General features: G+C 54.8%; 1 protein-coding gene across 2 annotated transcripts in view; it reads left to right on the top strand.

The window, feature by feature from the left end:
* PTPRU (protein tyrosine phosphatase receptor type U) overlaps positions 1–17366 on the top strand; it is an 89200-nt gene extending 71834 nt beyond the window's left edge. The window contains exons 20-31 of one of the 2 annotated variants that reach the window (XM_055573901.1): positions 3289–3325; positions 3942–4039; positions 4120–4236; positions 5042–5196; positions 6618–6753; positions 8013–8162; positions 9054–9227; positions 11738–11878; positions 13990–14115; positions 14247–14404; positions 15761–15896; positions 16103–17366. In XM_055573901.1, coding sequence (XP_055429876.1) covers positions 3289–3325; positions 3942–4039; positions 4120–4236; positions 5042–5196; positions 6618–6753; positions 8013–8162; positions 9054–9227; positions 11738–11878; positions 13990–14115; positions 14247–14404; positions 15761–15896; positions 16103–16165 — 1491 coding nt within the window. In that variant the 3' untranslated portion in view covers positions 16166–17366. The remainder of the gene's footprint in view (positions 1–3288; positions 3326–3941; positions 4040–4119; positions 4237–5041; positions 5197–6617; positions 6754–8012; positions 8163–9053; positions 9228–11737; positions 11879–13989; positions 14116–14246; positions 14405–15760; positions 15897–16102) is intronic. The other variant, XM_055573902.1, reaches the window with a different exon arrangement.
* The last annotated feature ends 593 nt before the right edge of the window (positions 17367–17959 follow it).

Here is a 17959-nt window from a genome sequence, read left to right as displayed (position 1 = left end):
GTTGGGTATTTTATCTTAAAAAATTTTGCTATGTTTGGGCCTTATAAGAATTAAAAAAAAATTTCATCTAGCAGAGTCCTCTCATTTGATTTTTTTAATGTAACTTTTGTAACAGTAGATACCCGATGGGATTATTTTTGGGGGTACCTTGTCTATTTTATCTTCTTTTTTCTTTTACAAATGTATGTCTGGCTTTTTTTGATTGCAAAAATACAACTCATTATTAGACTTTCAGACAACGTGTATATGCTTGGGGCCTTGCACTAATATATAAAGTGTAAGGTCCGTGCTGTCGCTTCTGCTGGAGATGACAGTTGTTCCTCATGTGCTCCTAGATACCCTCTGCCTTATTTTGAGTTTCTTTACACAGTTGATTTGTAAAATTGCTAAACTTACATGGAATATTAGACCCACAGAAGGCAATGGGTGTACTCAGCCTTAGCACCCCCATTAGGAGGTGATGAATATAGATCATTATATATATTTTTTTACTTAAAAAATTTTTTTATTTTAAATTTTTTTGGCCACACGGAGTGGCCTATGGGATCTTAGTTCCCCAATCAATTTCCCAATCAGGGATTGAATCCGTGCTCCCTGCATTGGGAGCGTGGAGTCTTAACCGCTGGACGGCTGAGCAATCCCTAGATCATTATACGTTTTTACATCTCAATCTCCATATGACACATTCATTTAGTTGTTGCCAGACTCTTACGAAATACCCTGAGGGGACATGGCTTATTTCATTTTCAAAGGCCTGTTACCAAAAACATTATTGGCTGAGTACGTGCTCTGTGCCAGGCACTTCTGGCACCTCATGTCATCTTTGCCACACTCTATGAGGTCGAGACCTGCACTTGGCAGATGACAAAACTGAGGCTTAAAAAGATTGAGTGGCTTACTCATGGCCCCAAGGCTCTGAATTAGCAGAGCTGGGGCCTCAAATCCAACCTGAGCCCTGTACCCTTACATGAGACCCTCCCACCCTTACATGAGACCCTGGATCTCTCTCTTTGGGGGCATTGGGTTGCCCCAGGGGCCTTGCCCGCTGTGCAGATAGTCAGTCTCCTAGCTCTGCCCAAAGGCACCAGGGAGGGGCAAGTGTCTGCCCAGGAACAGGCTCCTAGGACATGCTGATGCCCCAGAGTAGGAGCACCCCTGCTCTCTAATCCTGGTCTCTAAAGCGGGTGTGCTCATGGTGGTCTCCTTATCTTCCTTTAACATCTGATCATTTAAAACTTTCCATTTCACTGTCCTCTGTGTGACGTAACTGTGCAATAATGCACATGTGCAACTAAAAAGTGAACATGCAGATATTGAAAGCCATCTGTCTGAAAAAGTATTAAGCTGTTTGCTGTATGTGTTGATTAGTAGTTGGGTGCTGGCAATATGCTGGGCACTGGAGACTCTGGCCCTCGTGTGAGAGTCTCAGGCAAACTGGCTTTAGTGGAGTAGCCTGTTCCCAGCTTGACTCAGGCTGGGGGTGGAGGGCAACACTGGCAGCACCTCTGCCAAGCGCCCCCTCTGACCCCAGTTGCCCAGCAGCTCCCCTAAAATGAAGCAGAGGCGTGGCTGGGGAGACAGTGGGAAGGAGTTAGGCTAGGCCTGGAGAGGTTCCGGTAGTGAGGGTTGAGTGACTCTGGGAGACTCTTCGTTCTTGGTAACTTTGACTATGTTTTGGTCATTTTCATGGGAACGTGTAGGTATACATCACGTGCGTGTCTTGGCATTATTCTCATATTCTGGAGGAGAACAGAGGCTTAGAGAGTCAGAGAGCCTGGCTACTCCAAGTGTGTTTTGAGGCCCCGCCTTGGCACCACCTGGGATCTGGTTGGAAATGCACAATCCCGGGCCCCGCCCCAGACCGTCTGAATCTGAATCTGCCTTTTAACAAGATCTCCAGGAGATTCGCATGCACATTAAAGGCTGAGAAGTGCCTGCTTAGTGCCTAGAATCACACAGTTACTACTTGGCAGCAGAGACCCAGCTCAGCCTGACCCAAGACTCGTATTGTTAACTCCTGTTGTACACTGCTGTCTGCCCAGTAATTCTCGATGTTCACACCACTGAGACCTTCAGTGATACTTGTTGACATTTAAAGTGGTAGCAGTAATAATGGCGACCCTTGATTAACTACTGGCTTTGTGTTTGCCATGTGCCAAGCCCTTAATGTGTGTAACTTTACCCTTCACAGCAGCCCAAGGAGATAAATACTATAATTATTTGTTGTATAGATGTGAAAATATAGACATAGACAGATAAAGGAATTTGCCCAACACTTAGCAGGAGTTGTGTAGAATTGGGATTTGTGCTCTGGCAGTCTGACTGCAGGGCCCCTTGGGCCTGGGAAGCCCACCGGGTCAAAGGATTTGCTGGGAGCTGTGTTGAGGGTGTGAACTTGAGGCCAGTGGCTGGTCTCTTGCACCAGCTCTGCAGTGCTTCTTACTTATCCCGTGTCACCTGCATTGATTCCCTGGGTGTCTCATGTGGGCAAGATCTCATGGGTGGTTCCCACCTCAGGGTGGGAGTGGAGTCTGGCTGGTTCCACTTCTCAGCCTGGGGGCTCTGGGGATGGAAGATTAAAGTAGCTCTTGGCCTCTTTTGTGGGAGATAATACAAGTAAAGTGCTTAGCACAGTATGTGTCCATAACAGGGCCTCAAACATTTATTACTATTTTAATAAATAACTATGTAAGTTATTTATTATCGCTATTATCATTATTATTGATTTTGAAGATTCTAAAAAACATTTTATCTAAGGGCCATGAGCAACTCCTGTGCTCACTTGCTCCTAACCTGAAGCCTTCATTGGGCCACCCCAAGCCCTGGGTGACCGGGTTGTGGGGAGGGACATTGCCCATTCTGGTTGCCCTGAGCAGGGCTGAGATAACTGACAAGACCCAGCCTGGGGTCTGGGGTTGCTTAGGGTCTCTGGGGCTTTGGGAACAAGGTAGGGTCACCCTGAAATGTATTTGTCTCCAAAGAGCAGCTGGGTTATAAGCAGATTACGGACAATTATCCCCAATTATGAAAGGGGAGACCCTCTAGGCCTGTGAAGGAGTCGTGTCTTCCCTTGGATCACGTAGCAAAGATGGGTTTAAACCCATGACCCTGGTATCCAGGCTCTACTTCCTTCCTTACTTGGGGATGGGCAAAGGACAGGTCAAGAGGGTGGGGCACTTCCCTGAGTGGGGGCTGTGTGTGCAGCTGCTGGGAGAGGAGGGCAGAGGGGCCTGAGCAAGTGAGGGGCCAATCCTCCGGGTCTTAACACACCCTCTTCTCCTGTTCCAGGGTTACCACAGGTCAAATCACTTCATAGCCACTCAAGGTACCTTGGCACCTCTGCCCATGTTCCCCCTACCCCCGCCCCAGTGTGCTGAGTGCCCTCTGCCTGCCTTCCTGCCTTCCCTGCTGATCTGCCTGCCTCCCTGTCTGCCTTCCATCTGTCTGTCTGTCTGCATCTTCTGGAATCTGGACATCCATATCTGTTCCCTCTTTGTGTTTGTGTTTCCCGATGTCTGCTGTCTGCGTGTAGCTCCTGGTCCACCTGTCTGTCTGCATGCAAAAGGGTCAGCCAGCCTCGGTCCTCATGGATGTGGACTGTGCCTCTTGGTCTGGGGGCTGCCTGGGTCCCTTGGGCTGTGTCTTATCCTCTCCACTGTCCATCTGTCCATCCCTCCTGGAAGCTTGTGCCATGGCCCTCCATCTCTTCCTCCTGGGTTCCACTCAGGATGACCGGGGTCTCCAGGCAGGCTCTCCCTGATAATGACCACCGCAAGGGCTCAACAGGCATGAGTCGGCAGTTGATGGGGGTGTGTGGGGGTGAGCATGAAGCCCCCACTGGGGCTCAGGACCCTCCTGGCCTGCATCGGTGGTGTGGGGCAGTGGTGTGCTGGGCCTGGGTGGAGACCTGGCCTTAGAGACAAGCCCTCTCTGCACCCCAGGGCCAAAGCCTGAGATGGTCTACGACTTCTGGCGCATGGTATGGCAGGAACACTGTTCCAGCATCGTCATGATCACCAAACTGGTGGAGGTGGGCAGGGTAAGTGGGGCCCCGGGGGAGGGGGCGTGGCAGGTGGGGGCAGTGAAGAGCCCACTGAGCCTGCCCCTTGGGGACTCCAGGTGAAATGCTCGCGGTACTGGCCAGAAGACTCCGACATGTACGGGGACATCAAGATCACGCTGGTGAAGACAGAGACTCTAGCCGAGTATGTCGTGCGCAGCTTTGCCCTAGAGCGGGTGAGTCTCCTGTGGTCACCAGGCCCCTGCTGGGGTGCCTGAGAAGGTGGGGCAGGGCCCACACCACCCCCCCCCAGCCCAGGAGTGGAGTGTGGGGTGGCCCTCTGCATCCCGAGCAGGGGGCACTGTGAAAAGATGGGAAGGTGGCCGTCTTGACTGCTGACTGTAAGAGGAAGTCAAGATGACGAGGATGGTGTGAACATAGAGAACGATGAGGACAACTGCCAGGTGCCGATCCTGCTCTGTGCCTGGCGCTGTGCTCAGCTCGTTACACGTATTGTTTCAGCCCTGCTTCAGTCTGTGGGTTAGGCCTTTGCCATTAGCCCCATTTTACAGATAGGGAAAGTGAGGCTCAAGAGTGGTTACATCACTCATGAAAGGCCACAGGTGAGGGATGGCACAGTCTTATTTGGCTGTCTATAAAATCCTCAGAGGAAGGATAGTTTTCCTCCTTTGAACTAAGACTGAGAGCGTCAAAATGATCTCTTAAGGCAGTTGTGTAGCAGGTGGTGGAAGTGGGTGACTTGCAGATCCTGGCCCAACCCCTGCCTAACACGTGTTTTGTCTTCTTTGGGCAAGCGGTTTCTCGTCTTTGAGGCTTAGATTTCTTACTTGTACAATGAGTCATTAATACCCACCTCGTTAGTCTCATTGGGGTGAACTGAGTTCCTGCAGTGAGACGCTCACTCCCGTGCCTGGCACACTGCAGGTGTCTGGTAGACTCCAGCATCCGGTGCCTAGCACACTGCAAGTGTCTGGTAGACGCTGGCAGGGGCTCTGACTGTCACTTCTGTTATCTCCCCAGAGAGGCTACTCTGCCCGCCATGAGGTCCGCCAGTTCCACTTCACGGCCTGGCCAGAGCACGGCGTCCCTTACCACGCCACGGGGCTGCTGGCCTTCATCCGGCGTGTGAAGGCCTCCACGCCCCCTGACGCTGGGCCTGTGGTCATCCACTGCAGGTGGGGTGCTGGGGAGCCCAGGGAGAAGGGGGTGGGGAACGAGGTTGTCCGAGGTTCCTAAAGGAGACTGGGCCCGAGTCCATTCTGCTCAGAGGCAGAGGACAGGGGAGAATGACCCCCTGGTGCCCTTTGCCCTTTGAGCTTCGGCTCTGGGATTGGCACCATTGTGTGCACACTGAGAAGTGTAGCTTATTACTATGGGCTATTGTAATAATAAGTAAGCTTTAGGAATTCCCCCAATTTCACTGTGAAGGACTCAGCACTACTCAGATCAAGAAACAGAACATTAACAGAACCCAGAAGTCCCTGGAACTCCCTTCTGGCCTGTACCCCACCTCCTCCCTTCCAGAGTGATCGCTCTCCTGACTTCTAAGCCTGAGATTCATTGTGCATGCTTTTGAACTTTGTATCAGTGGAATCACACATCAGGTGCTCCTTGGAGTCTGACTTTCTCTCAGCCTTATGCTTGTAAGGTTCATCCATATTGTATCCGATTCTGCTGCGTGAACAAACCACCATGAGCTTATCCATTCTGCTGTGGGGAGGCATTTGGGTGGTTTCCAGCGTTGAGCTGTTATGAACAGTGCTGCTAAGGACATTCTCTTGCATGTCTTTTGGCTGACACACACTCGCATTTCTGGGAGGTAGGTACGTAGGAGTGGAATTGCTCTGTGAATGCTCAGCCTTACTAGATACTGTGGACAGTTTTCCAAGGTGGTTTCACTAATTCCAGCCCCTATCAGTGGCATATGGGATACCCACTGGCTGTGTGTCCTGGCCAACACGTCGCTCTCACCATTTTCAAGCTTGAGATCTTGGTGTCATCTTTGCCCTCCCCCATCCTCTCAACTCTGCTCTACCTGGTGGTAAATGTGAGGATTCCAGAGATGGGTTCGACCCCACCTAGCTCTCAAGGAGCTCACAGTGAGGTAGGGAGACAGCCCCATAAACAGTGACCACGGAGCAGGGAAGGGGGTTTTGGTAAGAGTCCACCCAGATTGCTCTGGGAACTCAAAAGCCTGACATTTCCTGGAGGCTCCACTGAATATGGGTTTAAGTGTGTAGGGCTTTGAAGGATGTGTAGGAGATTTCCAGACATCCAGGAGACCAGAACATTCTTGGGTTACGCTGAGCATCACTTTTGTTCCTCTTCCCCCATCACAGCTGCCAAGTTGAGCTGGTTTTGGGTCTGCATTCTCTCTACCCTTTCTTTCCTCTCCATCCCCAAGGCCCAGCTCCCCCTCTGTCCTCTGTCACTTTCCCTGGAACTCTTCTTGCAGCCTCCTCCCAGGTTCTGCCATGTCCCCCGTCGCCTGTGTGGTATAGATATGGCCCAGGGCCCCAGGTCTCCTCTCTTCTTCTTCGCGGTCCTGGGCTCCCTCCCCAGGCCTCTGACCTGGCCCCGGGTGCTCTCTCCCCAGCGCGGGCACTGGCCGCACAGGGTGTTACATCGTTCTGGATGTGATGCTGGACATGGCGGAGTGTGAGGGTGTCGTGGACATCTACAACTGCGTGAAGACCCTCTGCTCCCGGCGCGTCAACATGATCCAGACCGAGGTGAGGGTGCGGCCCTCCCCCACAGCCCCTCCAGGACAAGAGTCCCTCGTGTAGGAGCTTGAAGCTGGTGGAGGGTGTCAGAAAGGTGTCCTAGGATGTCCCCTTGTCCTTTCCCATCCCTGGACTTGGCCTGCCAGCCTCTTTCTTTTAAAATTTATTTTTGTTGAAGTCAGTTGATTTGGATGAGATGGTTGGATGGCATCATTGAGGCAGTGGACATGAACTTGGGCAAACTTCAGGAGATGGTGAGGTTCAGGGAGGCTTGGCATGCTGCAGTCCATGGGGTTGCGAAGAGTCGGACATGACTTGGCGACTGAACAACAGCGTAGATGATTTACAACGTTGTTAATTCCTATTGTACAGCAAAGTGATCTGGTAACACATATATACGTTCTTCTTTTGAATATTGTTTTCTATAATGGTTTTTCATACTGCTACGGCTACTGCTGCTAAGTCACTTCAGTCGTGTCCGACTCTGTGTGACCCCATAGATGGCAGCCCACCAGGCTCCCCCGTCCCTGAGGTTCTCCAGGCAAGAATACTGGAGTGGGTTGCCATTTCCTTCTCCAATGCATGAAAATGAAAAGTGAAGTGAAGTCGCTCAGTCGTGTCCAACTCTTAGCGACCCCATGGACTGCAGCCCACCAGGCTCCTCCATCCATGGGATTTTCCAGGCAAGAGTACTGGAGTGGGTTGCCATTGCCTTCTCCAGGTTTATCATAGGATATCCTTTAAGACTGGAAGATAATTGCTTTGCAGTGTTGTGTTAGTTTCTGCTGTACAACCACATGAATCAGCCATATGCATACATATATTCCCTCCCTCTGAAGCCTCCCTCCCCATCACATGCCGTCCCCTGCCTCTAGGTCATCGCACAGCTGCCAGCCTCTCAGGGTCTTCCCAAGCTCAGCTCCATTGTGTTTACTTGGGTGAGGTCACACAGCACTGGGCCAAGGTCATAAGTTCTACAGTCAAGACATAATGCTTATTGGGTTTGTCTCCTTTCTAGATGTGTGACCCTGGGCTGTCCCCTCACCTTCAGAGCTTCTCATAGGGTTATTATGGGATGAAATGTGAAATCAATGAGCAAATATCCGTGGAGGCTGTTTCAAGTATGGTGGGTCCCACATGGAGTAACACATGGTTGGATTCTACCTCAGAGCACCCTAGCCTCAACTTTGAACTTGCCTCCTCCTGACCCTGAAGTCTCTCACTTCTGCTCCCCTCCTGGTTCCTCATATTTTCTCCTCCTGTTCTAGGAGCAGTACATCTTTATCCATGATGCAATCCTGGAGGCCTGCCTGTGTGGGGAGACCACCATCCCTGTCAGCGAATTCAAGGCCACCTATAAGGAAATGATCCGCATTGACCCTCAGAGTAATTCCTCCCAGCTGCGGGAGGAGTTCCAGGTGGGGCATGAGTGTGTGTGTATAGGTGTGGTTCATGAGCGAGCATGTGTGTGGCATTGGGAGGCGCTCAGTGCTGTAGGGGGCTTCCCTGGTGGCTCAGATGGTAAAGAATCTGCTTGCAATGTGGGAGACCTGGGTCCGATCCCTGGGTTGGGAAGATCCCCTGGAGAAGGGAAAGGGTACCCACTCCAGTATTCTTGCCTGGAGAATCCCATGGACAGAGGGGCCTGGTGGGCTACAGTCCATGGGGTCGCGAAGAATCAGACATGACTGAGTGACTGAAAAACAACATCAAGAAGAACAAGAGGAAGAAATGGAGACTCCATGAGTCAGGATGCCTGAGGCATGAAGGCAGGAGGGGAGGGGAGGTGGCCCAGAGTCCTCAGCTTGCTCCTGTGCCAGGCGTTCCTTGACAGGGCCGGGAAGGTGGCCACCTGTGCCAGGGCCCTGGAGTCCGCTTTGTGGAAGACTTGGGGTTTCAGGGCTTGGCTCCTGGGAGTGATCCTTACGGTGCCTTCTGTGTATTGAAGGTGGTGCATGTGCCATGCTTGGTGTTATCTCACTTTATTCTCCCAGCAATCCTTTGAGGTAGGCAAATAATTATTCCATTTTACAGCAGAGGGAAAATGAGGCTTAGAGATGGAGTAGCTTGTCTACAGTATACAGGTGGCGAGGAGGCAGACTCCAGTCTCCAGAGCTCCGTCCGGGCCCTGCACAGCCTGAATCCAGGGAGCCTGGGTTCCCTCCCTCTCTGTCTTCTTTCTGGACCTCAGTTTCTCCATCCATAAAATGGGCATAATAACCCAGCCCAGTCTCCTTCATGGGGCCTCATGCGGGGAGGAGACCCCACAAACACGGGACATCACCTTCCCTTCCTCTCCCTCTCTGTAGACTCTGAACTCGGTCACACCGCCGCTGGATGTGGAGGAGTGCAGCATCGCCCTGCTGCCCCGGAACCGGGACAAGAACCGCAGCATGGATGTCCTGCCGCCTGACCGCTGCCTGCCCTTCCTCGTCTCCACTGACGGGGACCCCAACAACTACATCAATGCGGCCCTGACTGACGTGAGGCGCGGGGGTGGGCTGGGCTCTGGGACACCCTCACCCAACAGTGAGGGAAGGTGCAGGAGCCAGGGAGGAGTCAGGTTAGGGGAGCCCTCTGCCTTTCTGGGGCGGCCCATTGGGTGGCCTTCCTCCCGCACTAAGGATCTTCTATTCAGGGCACTCAAGAACCAGTGCTCCCCCTCAGGTATTACCCTCGGTGTGAGTAGGGATCTGGGTGGTGGAGTTCAGGCACGGCTGTCTCCAGGGTTAGGCCCAGCAGAACCTGGGGTAGGATGAGTGATTCAAGGGCTTTGGCTGGGGAGGCTGGGAGGGTTTGGGGTTGGGACGTGAGATTTGGTATCTGGAGCCAGGGGAGCTTGTCCTGGGGTGGTGGAGCTAGAGCCTGCCCAGGAACCTGGCCTGGAGTAGCGACTTGCTCCCCATGCCCAGTGGTCTGAGGACTCAGGAGCTGTTTAGAAGCCTCTACTCCCAGCTCAGGAGGCTCCACCCCCTTTATTGGGCTTTGCAAACAGAACCAGGGAATTTAGGGTCCAGTGAATAACTTCAGGGTGCCACTGCCTGAGGGGGACAAGTCTTGTGAGTGAGCCCCTATTCCTTCCTAAATGGAACCAGTTTGAGAGAGAGGTGCAGGGGCACACAGGTGGAGGTAAGATGTTACTGTTCTAAGGAAACTGGTGAGACTGGAGAAGGCGACTTCAGCTGTGTGGCTACGTGGATGGCTACTCCTTCAGCCTCGGGCAGGCAGACCCGTCCTCCCAGACTCAGCAGTCCAGCTGGAGCCCCTCCCCGCAAGGGGCAGGCCTTTACATGTTGGTGGGGAGCGGCAACAGTTGCATGCACAGCTTCTGAGGAAGAGCTGGCCTAGAAAGAGAAGGGGAGGGCCTTCCCTTCGGAAGCTGAGCACTTCCGGTCTTGTCCCAAATCCACCTGTGAAGGTGGATGTCACCACTGGATGTCCATCCACGTGGAGATGAGAGCTGTGGGGAGGGAGCTTCCCCCATCGCAGAGATGAGGCAGATGGGCCTTTCTTGGCCCAGTTCTTAGCCAGAGCCTCTTGGCACAGCGGTGCAGGGAACAGTGGGGTTTCTCCAAAGAGAGAAAGCTCCCATACTTCCTTCCCCAGGGGCTTCCTGGAGTGAGCTGAAGGCAAGCAGGGGCGAGCAGTCGCAGCCACTGAAGGGAGTGAACGGAGAAGGGGCTGGGGTCCTGGGGAGGTGGCTTAGGGTGCTGGTGAGCTTTGGAGGGGGATGTTGGAATCTGTGGCCTCACTCTCGGCTTGCTCTCTGGCCTCAGTGTGCCCGTCTGCACATGGGGGTGATGGAGGGGGGGCTCTCTGAGGTCCTGAGCCCCTGAGCTGGAGAGGGTCACATTGGGCTCCTTGGCCTGGTGGGAATGGGCCAGTCCGGTGGAGAAGCTTCCTTGGGGCTGTGATATCTCACACTTGATCCCAGCCATGCAGGGCCTGAGGCTTATGAGCCAGGCCCTGCTGCTTGCATTGCGATGAGCTTATCTGGGGGCCAGGTGGGGGCCGTTTTTGGTGGTTAAGTCTGCAGGGAGCCCCAATGGGCGCCCAGGCCTGAGTGTTGGAGAGTCTGGCTGGGCTGGGCATTGGGGAGCTGCCAATCAGGAAGCCTTTGGTGGGTCCTGGGGAGAGGGGTTGGTAACAGAAGAGCATCAGGAGAGGGAGGGGACATGGCACAGCAGGGACAGGGCAGGGTACAGGAGACTTGGGGCTGGAGCACTGAAATGGGGGGAGGGCTGTGGCTGGCTCCCCTGGTGGGGCAAGGACAGGAGTGGGGAATGGGGTCAGTACTGGTCACTGGTCTGGGGGCTTGAGTTGGGGTCCAGACTCTTCATCCATGGAGTTGGAAGGCACCTAGATATTTGTTTATTAAAAAAATATTTCTTGAACTCCTAAAAAGTTCTGGTCACAGGCCACACCCTGAAAAAAATCTGCTCTCCTGAACCTTGCCTTTGGGGAAATGGGTTGAGACAGTCAACAAACAAGTATACAATGGACTGTCAGTTACTGTTAATTTCTTTAAAAAGCAACCAGATAGAGGAAGTGTTTAATGTGGGTTTTGGGGTATGCATGTGGTTATTTTTGATGAATTGGTAAAGAGGGCCTCTTTGAAGCGGTTGAAGTTAAGGAATGGCCAGAAAGAAGTGAGGGAGAGAGCCCTGTACACCTGGGAAGTTTGTTCCAGGTAACAGCAATAGCAGGTGCAAATAGCAGGGAGCAAGCTTGGCCAGCCCCTGCCCACCACGCCCAAGCTCCCATTGCCACCTATTGGGAACCTTCGGCTGTTTAGCTCAGGGGGGCCGTGGGCTTGGGCCTTAGAGGCCTGGGGGCTCACCCTGTCAACTCAGGCCCCACGGTGCCGGCCAGCCTCCACATTGGGTCCCTAGAGGCAGCCTGGTCCTGTGGGGTGGAGCTGGGCTGGGCAGGGCGGAGGACAGCGGGGCAGAGGCTTGGCGGTGTTGGGCGCTGAGTCCCGGTTTCCCTGCAGAGCTACACCCGGAGCGCAGCCTTCATTGTGACCCTCCACCCGCTGCAGAGCACCACTCCCGACTTCTGGCGGCTGGTCTATGACTACGGGTGCACCTCCATCGTCATGCTCAACCAGCTACACCAGTCCAACTCCGCCTGGGTGAGGGCTCCGCTGGCCAGGCTGGCCAGCTGCCTGCTGCCCAGGCCCCAGTCTGTTCAAGGGCGCATGGCAAAATCAGGGGTTGGAGCCCAGCTCTGCCACCTTGCCTACTTGCTGAGCTGCCTCAGATGTGTCCGACCCACTCCCAGAGCCTCGGTTTCCTTGTCTGTAAAACCAGGCTCAGCCCAGAGAAATGCAGCTGCTCTTTATGGAGTATCTGATGTATACTAGGGACTCTGCGTTGCACTTACGGGCTTCAGGTGAGAAAATTAAGACCCAGAGAGGTGAAGGGACTTCTCCCAGGTCACACAGCTGGGACGTGGCAGAGCCGTGCCCCTTACCTGGGGCTGCCTTCTTCCAGAGCCTCTGCTTCCTGTCACTCAGCTAATCATGGGGGCCTTTGAGGCAGAGTAGAAGTCCAGCCTCCTTACTTTCTGACAGTTTGATCTAGGGTAAGTTAATACACCTCTTCGAGCCTCAGTCTCCTTTTCTGTGAAATGGGGACTATCTCAGCACCCGTTCCATCATGAGATTATTATCAGGATGGTGTGAGATGTACGTGGGATGCTTAGCACTGCGCCGTGACTGGCACATTGCAGGTGCTCAGTACGTGACAGGGGTGAAGATGATGAAGGTGACCATTGCTTCTGAGGATGGTCCAGAAGGTGGTCAGTGATCTCGGCCTGAGGCAGCTTCCCTCATTTCTTTCTGGGGCTCCGAAAGCTGGAACTCCTGGGAGGTCCAGACACCCCACCTTCCAGCTCTGTATGACCATTGCTATAAGATGAGCATGACAGCCTGGAGATGGCCGCCTGGAGAAGATTGTTAACCGGGCTCCTTGCAAGTCAGGCAGTTGGTATAAATAACCTAGGACTTCAGGGTAATGGGCTCCAGGATCTGGGCAGGGGCCTAGGGGAGTCCCATGTTGCATGAACCCTGCCCTTACTAAGATGGAGGGGAGGGACCCAGAGGGAGGCTCACAGAGATGTCATTTACTAGTCACATGTTTATTCATTCATTCAACCCTTTGCTCATGGGCCACTCCCTATCAACCTGGTGGGGAGGTGGAAGGGGAACATGTGGCCCCTCCCAGATCTCATGGTTTAGGGGAAGCAGGTACTGAAACTGATCATGACAGCAGAGGCAGAGGCTACCATGGAGCTGGTACAGGGACACAGAGGAGCCTGGGGGATGGTATATCAGGGAGGGCTTCCTGGAGGAGGTAATATCTGAGCTGAGAGGTACCGGAAGGGTAGAATTGAGTTGGTGAAGAGATGGGGGACAGGTGGTCCATGGGGAGGGAGCAGCATGTGCAAAGGCCTGAATGCAAGGAGTTGCCAGGACCCCAGGAGAAAGAGGAAGGTGGTGCCTTCCCTTCATGGTCAGAGAGGGAGGGAGATGGAGCAGGGTATTGCCTGGGAGGAGCCTGGGGACTATTTCACAGCTGGAGAAACTGGGGCTCGGAGGAAGGAAGAGCCTTGCTAGAAGGCTGTACTGGAAGGCTGGGGCCTCAGACCAGTTCCCCAGAAGACCCACATATTTGTGTGTAAGGGGGCTGTGCCTTCCTGGTCCCTCCACTGGCTTGAGAATGTGACCTGGAGGGGGGTACCTTTAGGACCCTGACTCCATGGAGGGGTCCTGGGGCAGGAGTAGGGGGGTGCTAAGCTGTGCTGCAACAGAGGGACACCCCATGTCTGTGAGCTGATGCTGGAGGGCTGAGGCAGCGAGAGAGAAGGCCTCGGGGCAGGGGTGCTGGGGCAAGCGGGGGTCATTTGAGGCCTGTCCTTGGAAGAAGGCAGCCAGGGGGAGGTGTATATGCTTGTGAGGGTGTTAGGTGTAGCTATCTAGTGGCACAGCGGTGTTAATGAACCCACAACAAAGAGTTTGTCTCGGCTGACTTGAGTGTATCAGTACAAACGCACCGGGTGGGTATACACTGTGATTTGATAGGTGAGTGGTGGGATGTTGGGGGGCTGTGGGGGGACTTGAACGTGAGTCTGGAGTGAGTGGTGGGCTCCTGGGCAAACATGGAGGTCTGGGGGTGGGTGTGAGCAGCAGCTGCCCCACCAGCTCTGCTCAGCTCAGCTCGCCTTCCCATCCTGCACAACCAGCCCTGCCTGCAGTATTGGCCGGAGCCAGGCCGGCAGCAGTATGGCCTCATGGAGGTGGAGTTCGTGTCGGGTACAGCGGACGAGGACTTGGTGGCCCGAGTTTTCCGGGTGCAGAACATCTCTCGGGTGAGTGGGGTGGGAGCTCCAGGATGAGAACCTGGGTGGGGGCTGGGCTGCTTTGAATGACCCTCTCGAGGTCCCCAGGGGGCCGTGGAACCCTGGTGCTCAGGTCCCCTGGCTGATTGCTCCCGCCCCAGATGCAGGAGGGGCACCTGCTGGTGCGACACTTCCAGTTCCTGCGCTGGTCCGCCTACCGGGACACACCTGACTCCAAGAAGGCCTTCCTGCACCTTCTGGCGGCGGTGGACAAGTGGCAGGCGGAGAGCGGGGACGGGCGCACCATCGTGCACTGCCTGTGAGTGCCGGCCCGCCCTTGGGTGGGAAGAGGGCTTGGGGCGCCATGGACCAGGGGCAGAGGTCAGGGTGAGAGAGGGCTTCAGGGCTGGCATCCAAGCCCTGAGCTTCCAGACAGCATGGCCCCGTGAAGCTGACCCTGCCTTCCTTGGAGGAGCCCTGTCACTTTCCAGGGTGTGGACTCCATCCTAAACACATGACCAATATAGCCTCTTTGTGATGTTTGACTTTGCCAGTTTAATTGGAGGGAGTCCTGTCTAAATAGTTGAACCCATGATACGGTAGTGGTACATTTTTTAAGCCAATGGAATCCTGGCCTTTGTTCGTGCCTGCATGCGTGTACTTTCTTTCTTTCCTTCCTCGTGCATTCATTTACATGCTTCATTCACAGGTTCATCTATTCACTCACATCTGGGTGCACTCATTCCTTTGCCCCCGCCATTTTCATGCTTTCAGCACTTACTGACCCCAGTGCCAGGCTGGGCACACAGGATGCAGGGGCAGGGAGCTGAGTCAGGCAGGGCCTGGCCCTCTCAAGGGCTTTTGGTTTTAGTGGGAGATGCCCCTCAGGAAGGGGACAGAGGGCCTGGTTTGTCCCTCATCTCCCAAGAGAAGCACTGCCCCGGGTCACAGAGAGCAGAGGAGGGAGAGGGCTGGGGGAATCAGAGGGTCTCCCTGGCGTTGCCGCCCGTTTGGGAGTGTCTCTGTGCGCTTGAGGCTGTGTCTGTGATACTGGGGGTGACTGGTGATCTCAGTGTTTGTTTTCCACTCTGCTGTCTGGATTTTTGCTTGCTGCCCTGCAGCGCTCCTCTGTCACTGACTTTGTCTGGGTGTCTTTCTCCTGGAGTGTGTCTCGACTCCTTGTTCTCAGAATCTGCTCTGTTTCTCTTAGAGGTTCTGTTCTAGATACCTTTCGCTTGGGATGCTAGTCTTTTATCCTCTGACTCCGCCCCCTTAACCAGCGCTTCCTGCTGCCCACCTTTCGGCTCCCTGACCCCTTCCATCTGGGTTTCCTAGCCCCTCCCCTCTGGGTTCCCTGACTCCTCCCTTCTAGGGTCCCAGGCCCCTCCCCTCCCCTCTGGGTTTCCTAGCCCCTCCCCTCTGGGTTCCCTGACTCCTCCCTTCTAGGGTCCCAGGCCCCGCCCCTCCCTTCTGGGTGTCCTAGCCCCTCCCCTCTGGGTTCCCTGACTCCTCCCTTCTAGGGTCCCAGGCCCCGCCCCTCCCTTATGGGTGTCCTAGCCCCTCCCTTCTGGATTCCCTGACTCCTCTCTTTTCGGTTCCCTGGCCCTGCTCTCCATCTTTGAGTTCACCCTACCCCGCAAGCCCAACCCCCAATCTTTTCATGTCTCTCCTTTAGAAATGGGGGCGGCCGCAGCGGCACCTTCTGCGCCTGCGCCACGGTCCTGGAAATGATCCGCTGCCACAACCTGGTGGACGTTTTCTTTGCTGCCAAAACGCTTAGGAACTACAAACCCAATATGGTGGAGACCCTGGTGAGGAGCCCTGTACCCCTTGCCCATCCGCTTCCAACTTCCACTCCCTACCAGGCCCCCCTCAGATACCCTCTCCCGTATCTGGGCCCCACAGTTGGGCCTTGGGGTCTAGTCCTGTGGTGTGAAAGCATCACCCCCATTTCTCCCCTTCTCCCTGACCGTGGGGCAGAGAGGGACCTGGCTGGTGACTCCTGTCCCTCTCCCAGGATCAGTACCACTTCTGCTATGACGTGGCCCTGGAGTACCTGGAGGGGCTGGAGTCAAGATAGCAGGGGCCCCTGGCCTGGGGCACCCACTGCGCACTCAGGGCCAGGCCCACCATCCCCAACGGACCCAAGAGGAAGACCTGCGCCCCCAGGGAAAGCACCGGAGTGGGTGCTGGGCCAGCCTGGTGCCCCCTTCCACTGTGGGCAGGGCCTTTCAGCACGGCCGTGAGCAGGCTGTGGGCCAAGGAGGAGCTTAGCAAGACTGCAGCCCAGCCTGCCTCACGGGTCCTTCAGGCCTGCTGAGAGCCCTGGCACCTCCTGGCAGAGTGGCCGGCTTGGAACTGCCAGCTTAGGGGGCCCCAGACCCAAGCCCCTGGACTGCATCCCAGCCCTTGGCAGAGATGAGTGAAGCCCTGCAGAGCAAATGGCAGGCCAGGGTTTCCACCCAGCTTGGCCCGATGTGGGGAGAGCGTGCACTGGGGCTTGGCATCTAATATCCCATCTGGCCAGCCCCTGCAGGTCTTGGGGAGACCACACTCTGCCCTGATTCTCCAGTAGGCACTTCAGACTGGTCCTCGCAGGGGCAACTTCAGCTCCCTTTTCCACCCCTCGCCTCCCTGCAGCCCTGGGGATATTTTGCTCATGATCCCCCCGACCCCGAATTTCTGCGTCCCTGAATGTGCCCTGACCTCCCCCAAACCAGGATCTGCCCATCCCTACCCTGTCCTGTGTGGGGTCCCTTTCTTGCTTGACCCAATGTCTGCAGAATGATGTCACCTCAGCCCCCTCTGCCTGTCACTTCAGGCCTCACTGGCTGGGTCCTGCTCCGCCTGGGTCAGTGACAATCGGCAAGGCTGCATGACAGCCCCTGGGGTTGAGGTCCCTGTGGCTCCTGGTCAGGGTGCCTCCTGGGGCGCTGTTGTCAGGGGTGCTCACCACCCCCTAGGGTTTGGAGAAAGAAGGTATATTTTGAGATGGAAGATCAATGCTTTTCTGTTTATTTTTTGATGGGTGGGTGGGAAGTTCTCTTTAAAATGGGGCAGGCCACACCCCCATTCCGTGCCTCAATTTCTCCATCTGTAAACTGTAGATATGACTACTGACCTACCTCGCAGGGGGCTGTGGGGAGGCATAAACTGGTTGTTTGTAAAGCGCTTTGTAAATAAACGTGCTCTCTGAATGCCACCGAGCAGCCTTGTATGTGTCTGACCAGCCTGACTGGAACCTGCCCCCAGCCTCCCAGTGCCATGGGAGGGCCCCGGTCTGGTCTTGGATTTTCCATCCATAAAATGGGGGGAGAGGCATGGACCTGAGCATCGTTCAGGGGCCTTCCACTTGCAGAGCTGGCTCCGCCCAAGCCTCTGAAGCACTCAGACAGGAGGCTTTATCCCTAGACCTCTGATGGCCATGGAGCTGCCTCTCAGCCCCTGTGGGCTTGGATCCAGGTTGAGCTCCTTTGGGTCCCTCCTGAGAAGCTCAGGCTTCAGTGTCAGACAGATGGTCCCCCAGGGCTGTGAGACCCTGGGCTAGTCAGCTGCCTCTCACGACCTTGGTTTCTTTCCCATTTGTAAAATGGAGACAGTTCTATTTAGGATGAAACGAGACAGTGATTAAGTGCCTGTGTGGTGGCGGGTGTGTAGAAAGAGGTCCGTTTAAAACACAACACAGACCAGACAGGGTGGACCCACTTCAGCTGCCCGAGTCCGGCCCATCCCCAGTCTTGGAGGAGGAGTGAGCTGGCTGGCAGGGACCCAAGTCACCCCTGGCTCTGTCACAAACTTGCTGTAGGGCGTGGGCAAGACTCTTCATTTCTGGGCCTTGGTTTCTTCATGTGGAGACTGGCACTATGATGTACTG

The sequence above is a fragment of the Bubalus kerabau genome, chromosome 3 (assembly GCF_029407905.1).
Source record: "Bubalus kerabau isolate K-KA32 ecotype Philippines breed swamp buffalo chromosome 3, PCC_UOA_SB_1v2, whole genome shotgun sequence".
In the NCBI taxonomy this organism is placed as follows: domain Eukaryota; kingdom Metazoa; phylum Chordata; class Mammalia; order Artiodactyla; family Bovidae; genus Bubalus; species Bubalus kerabau.
Note: the sequence above shows the minus strand (reverse complement) of the source record. Positions and strands in the feature narration are given on the sequence as shown.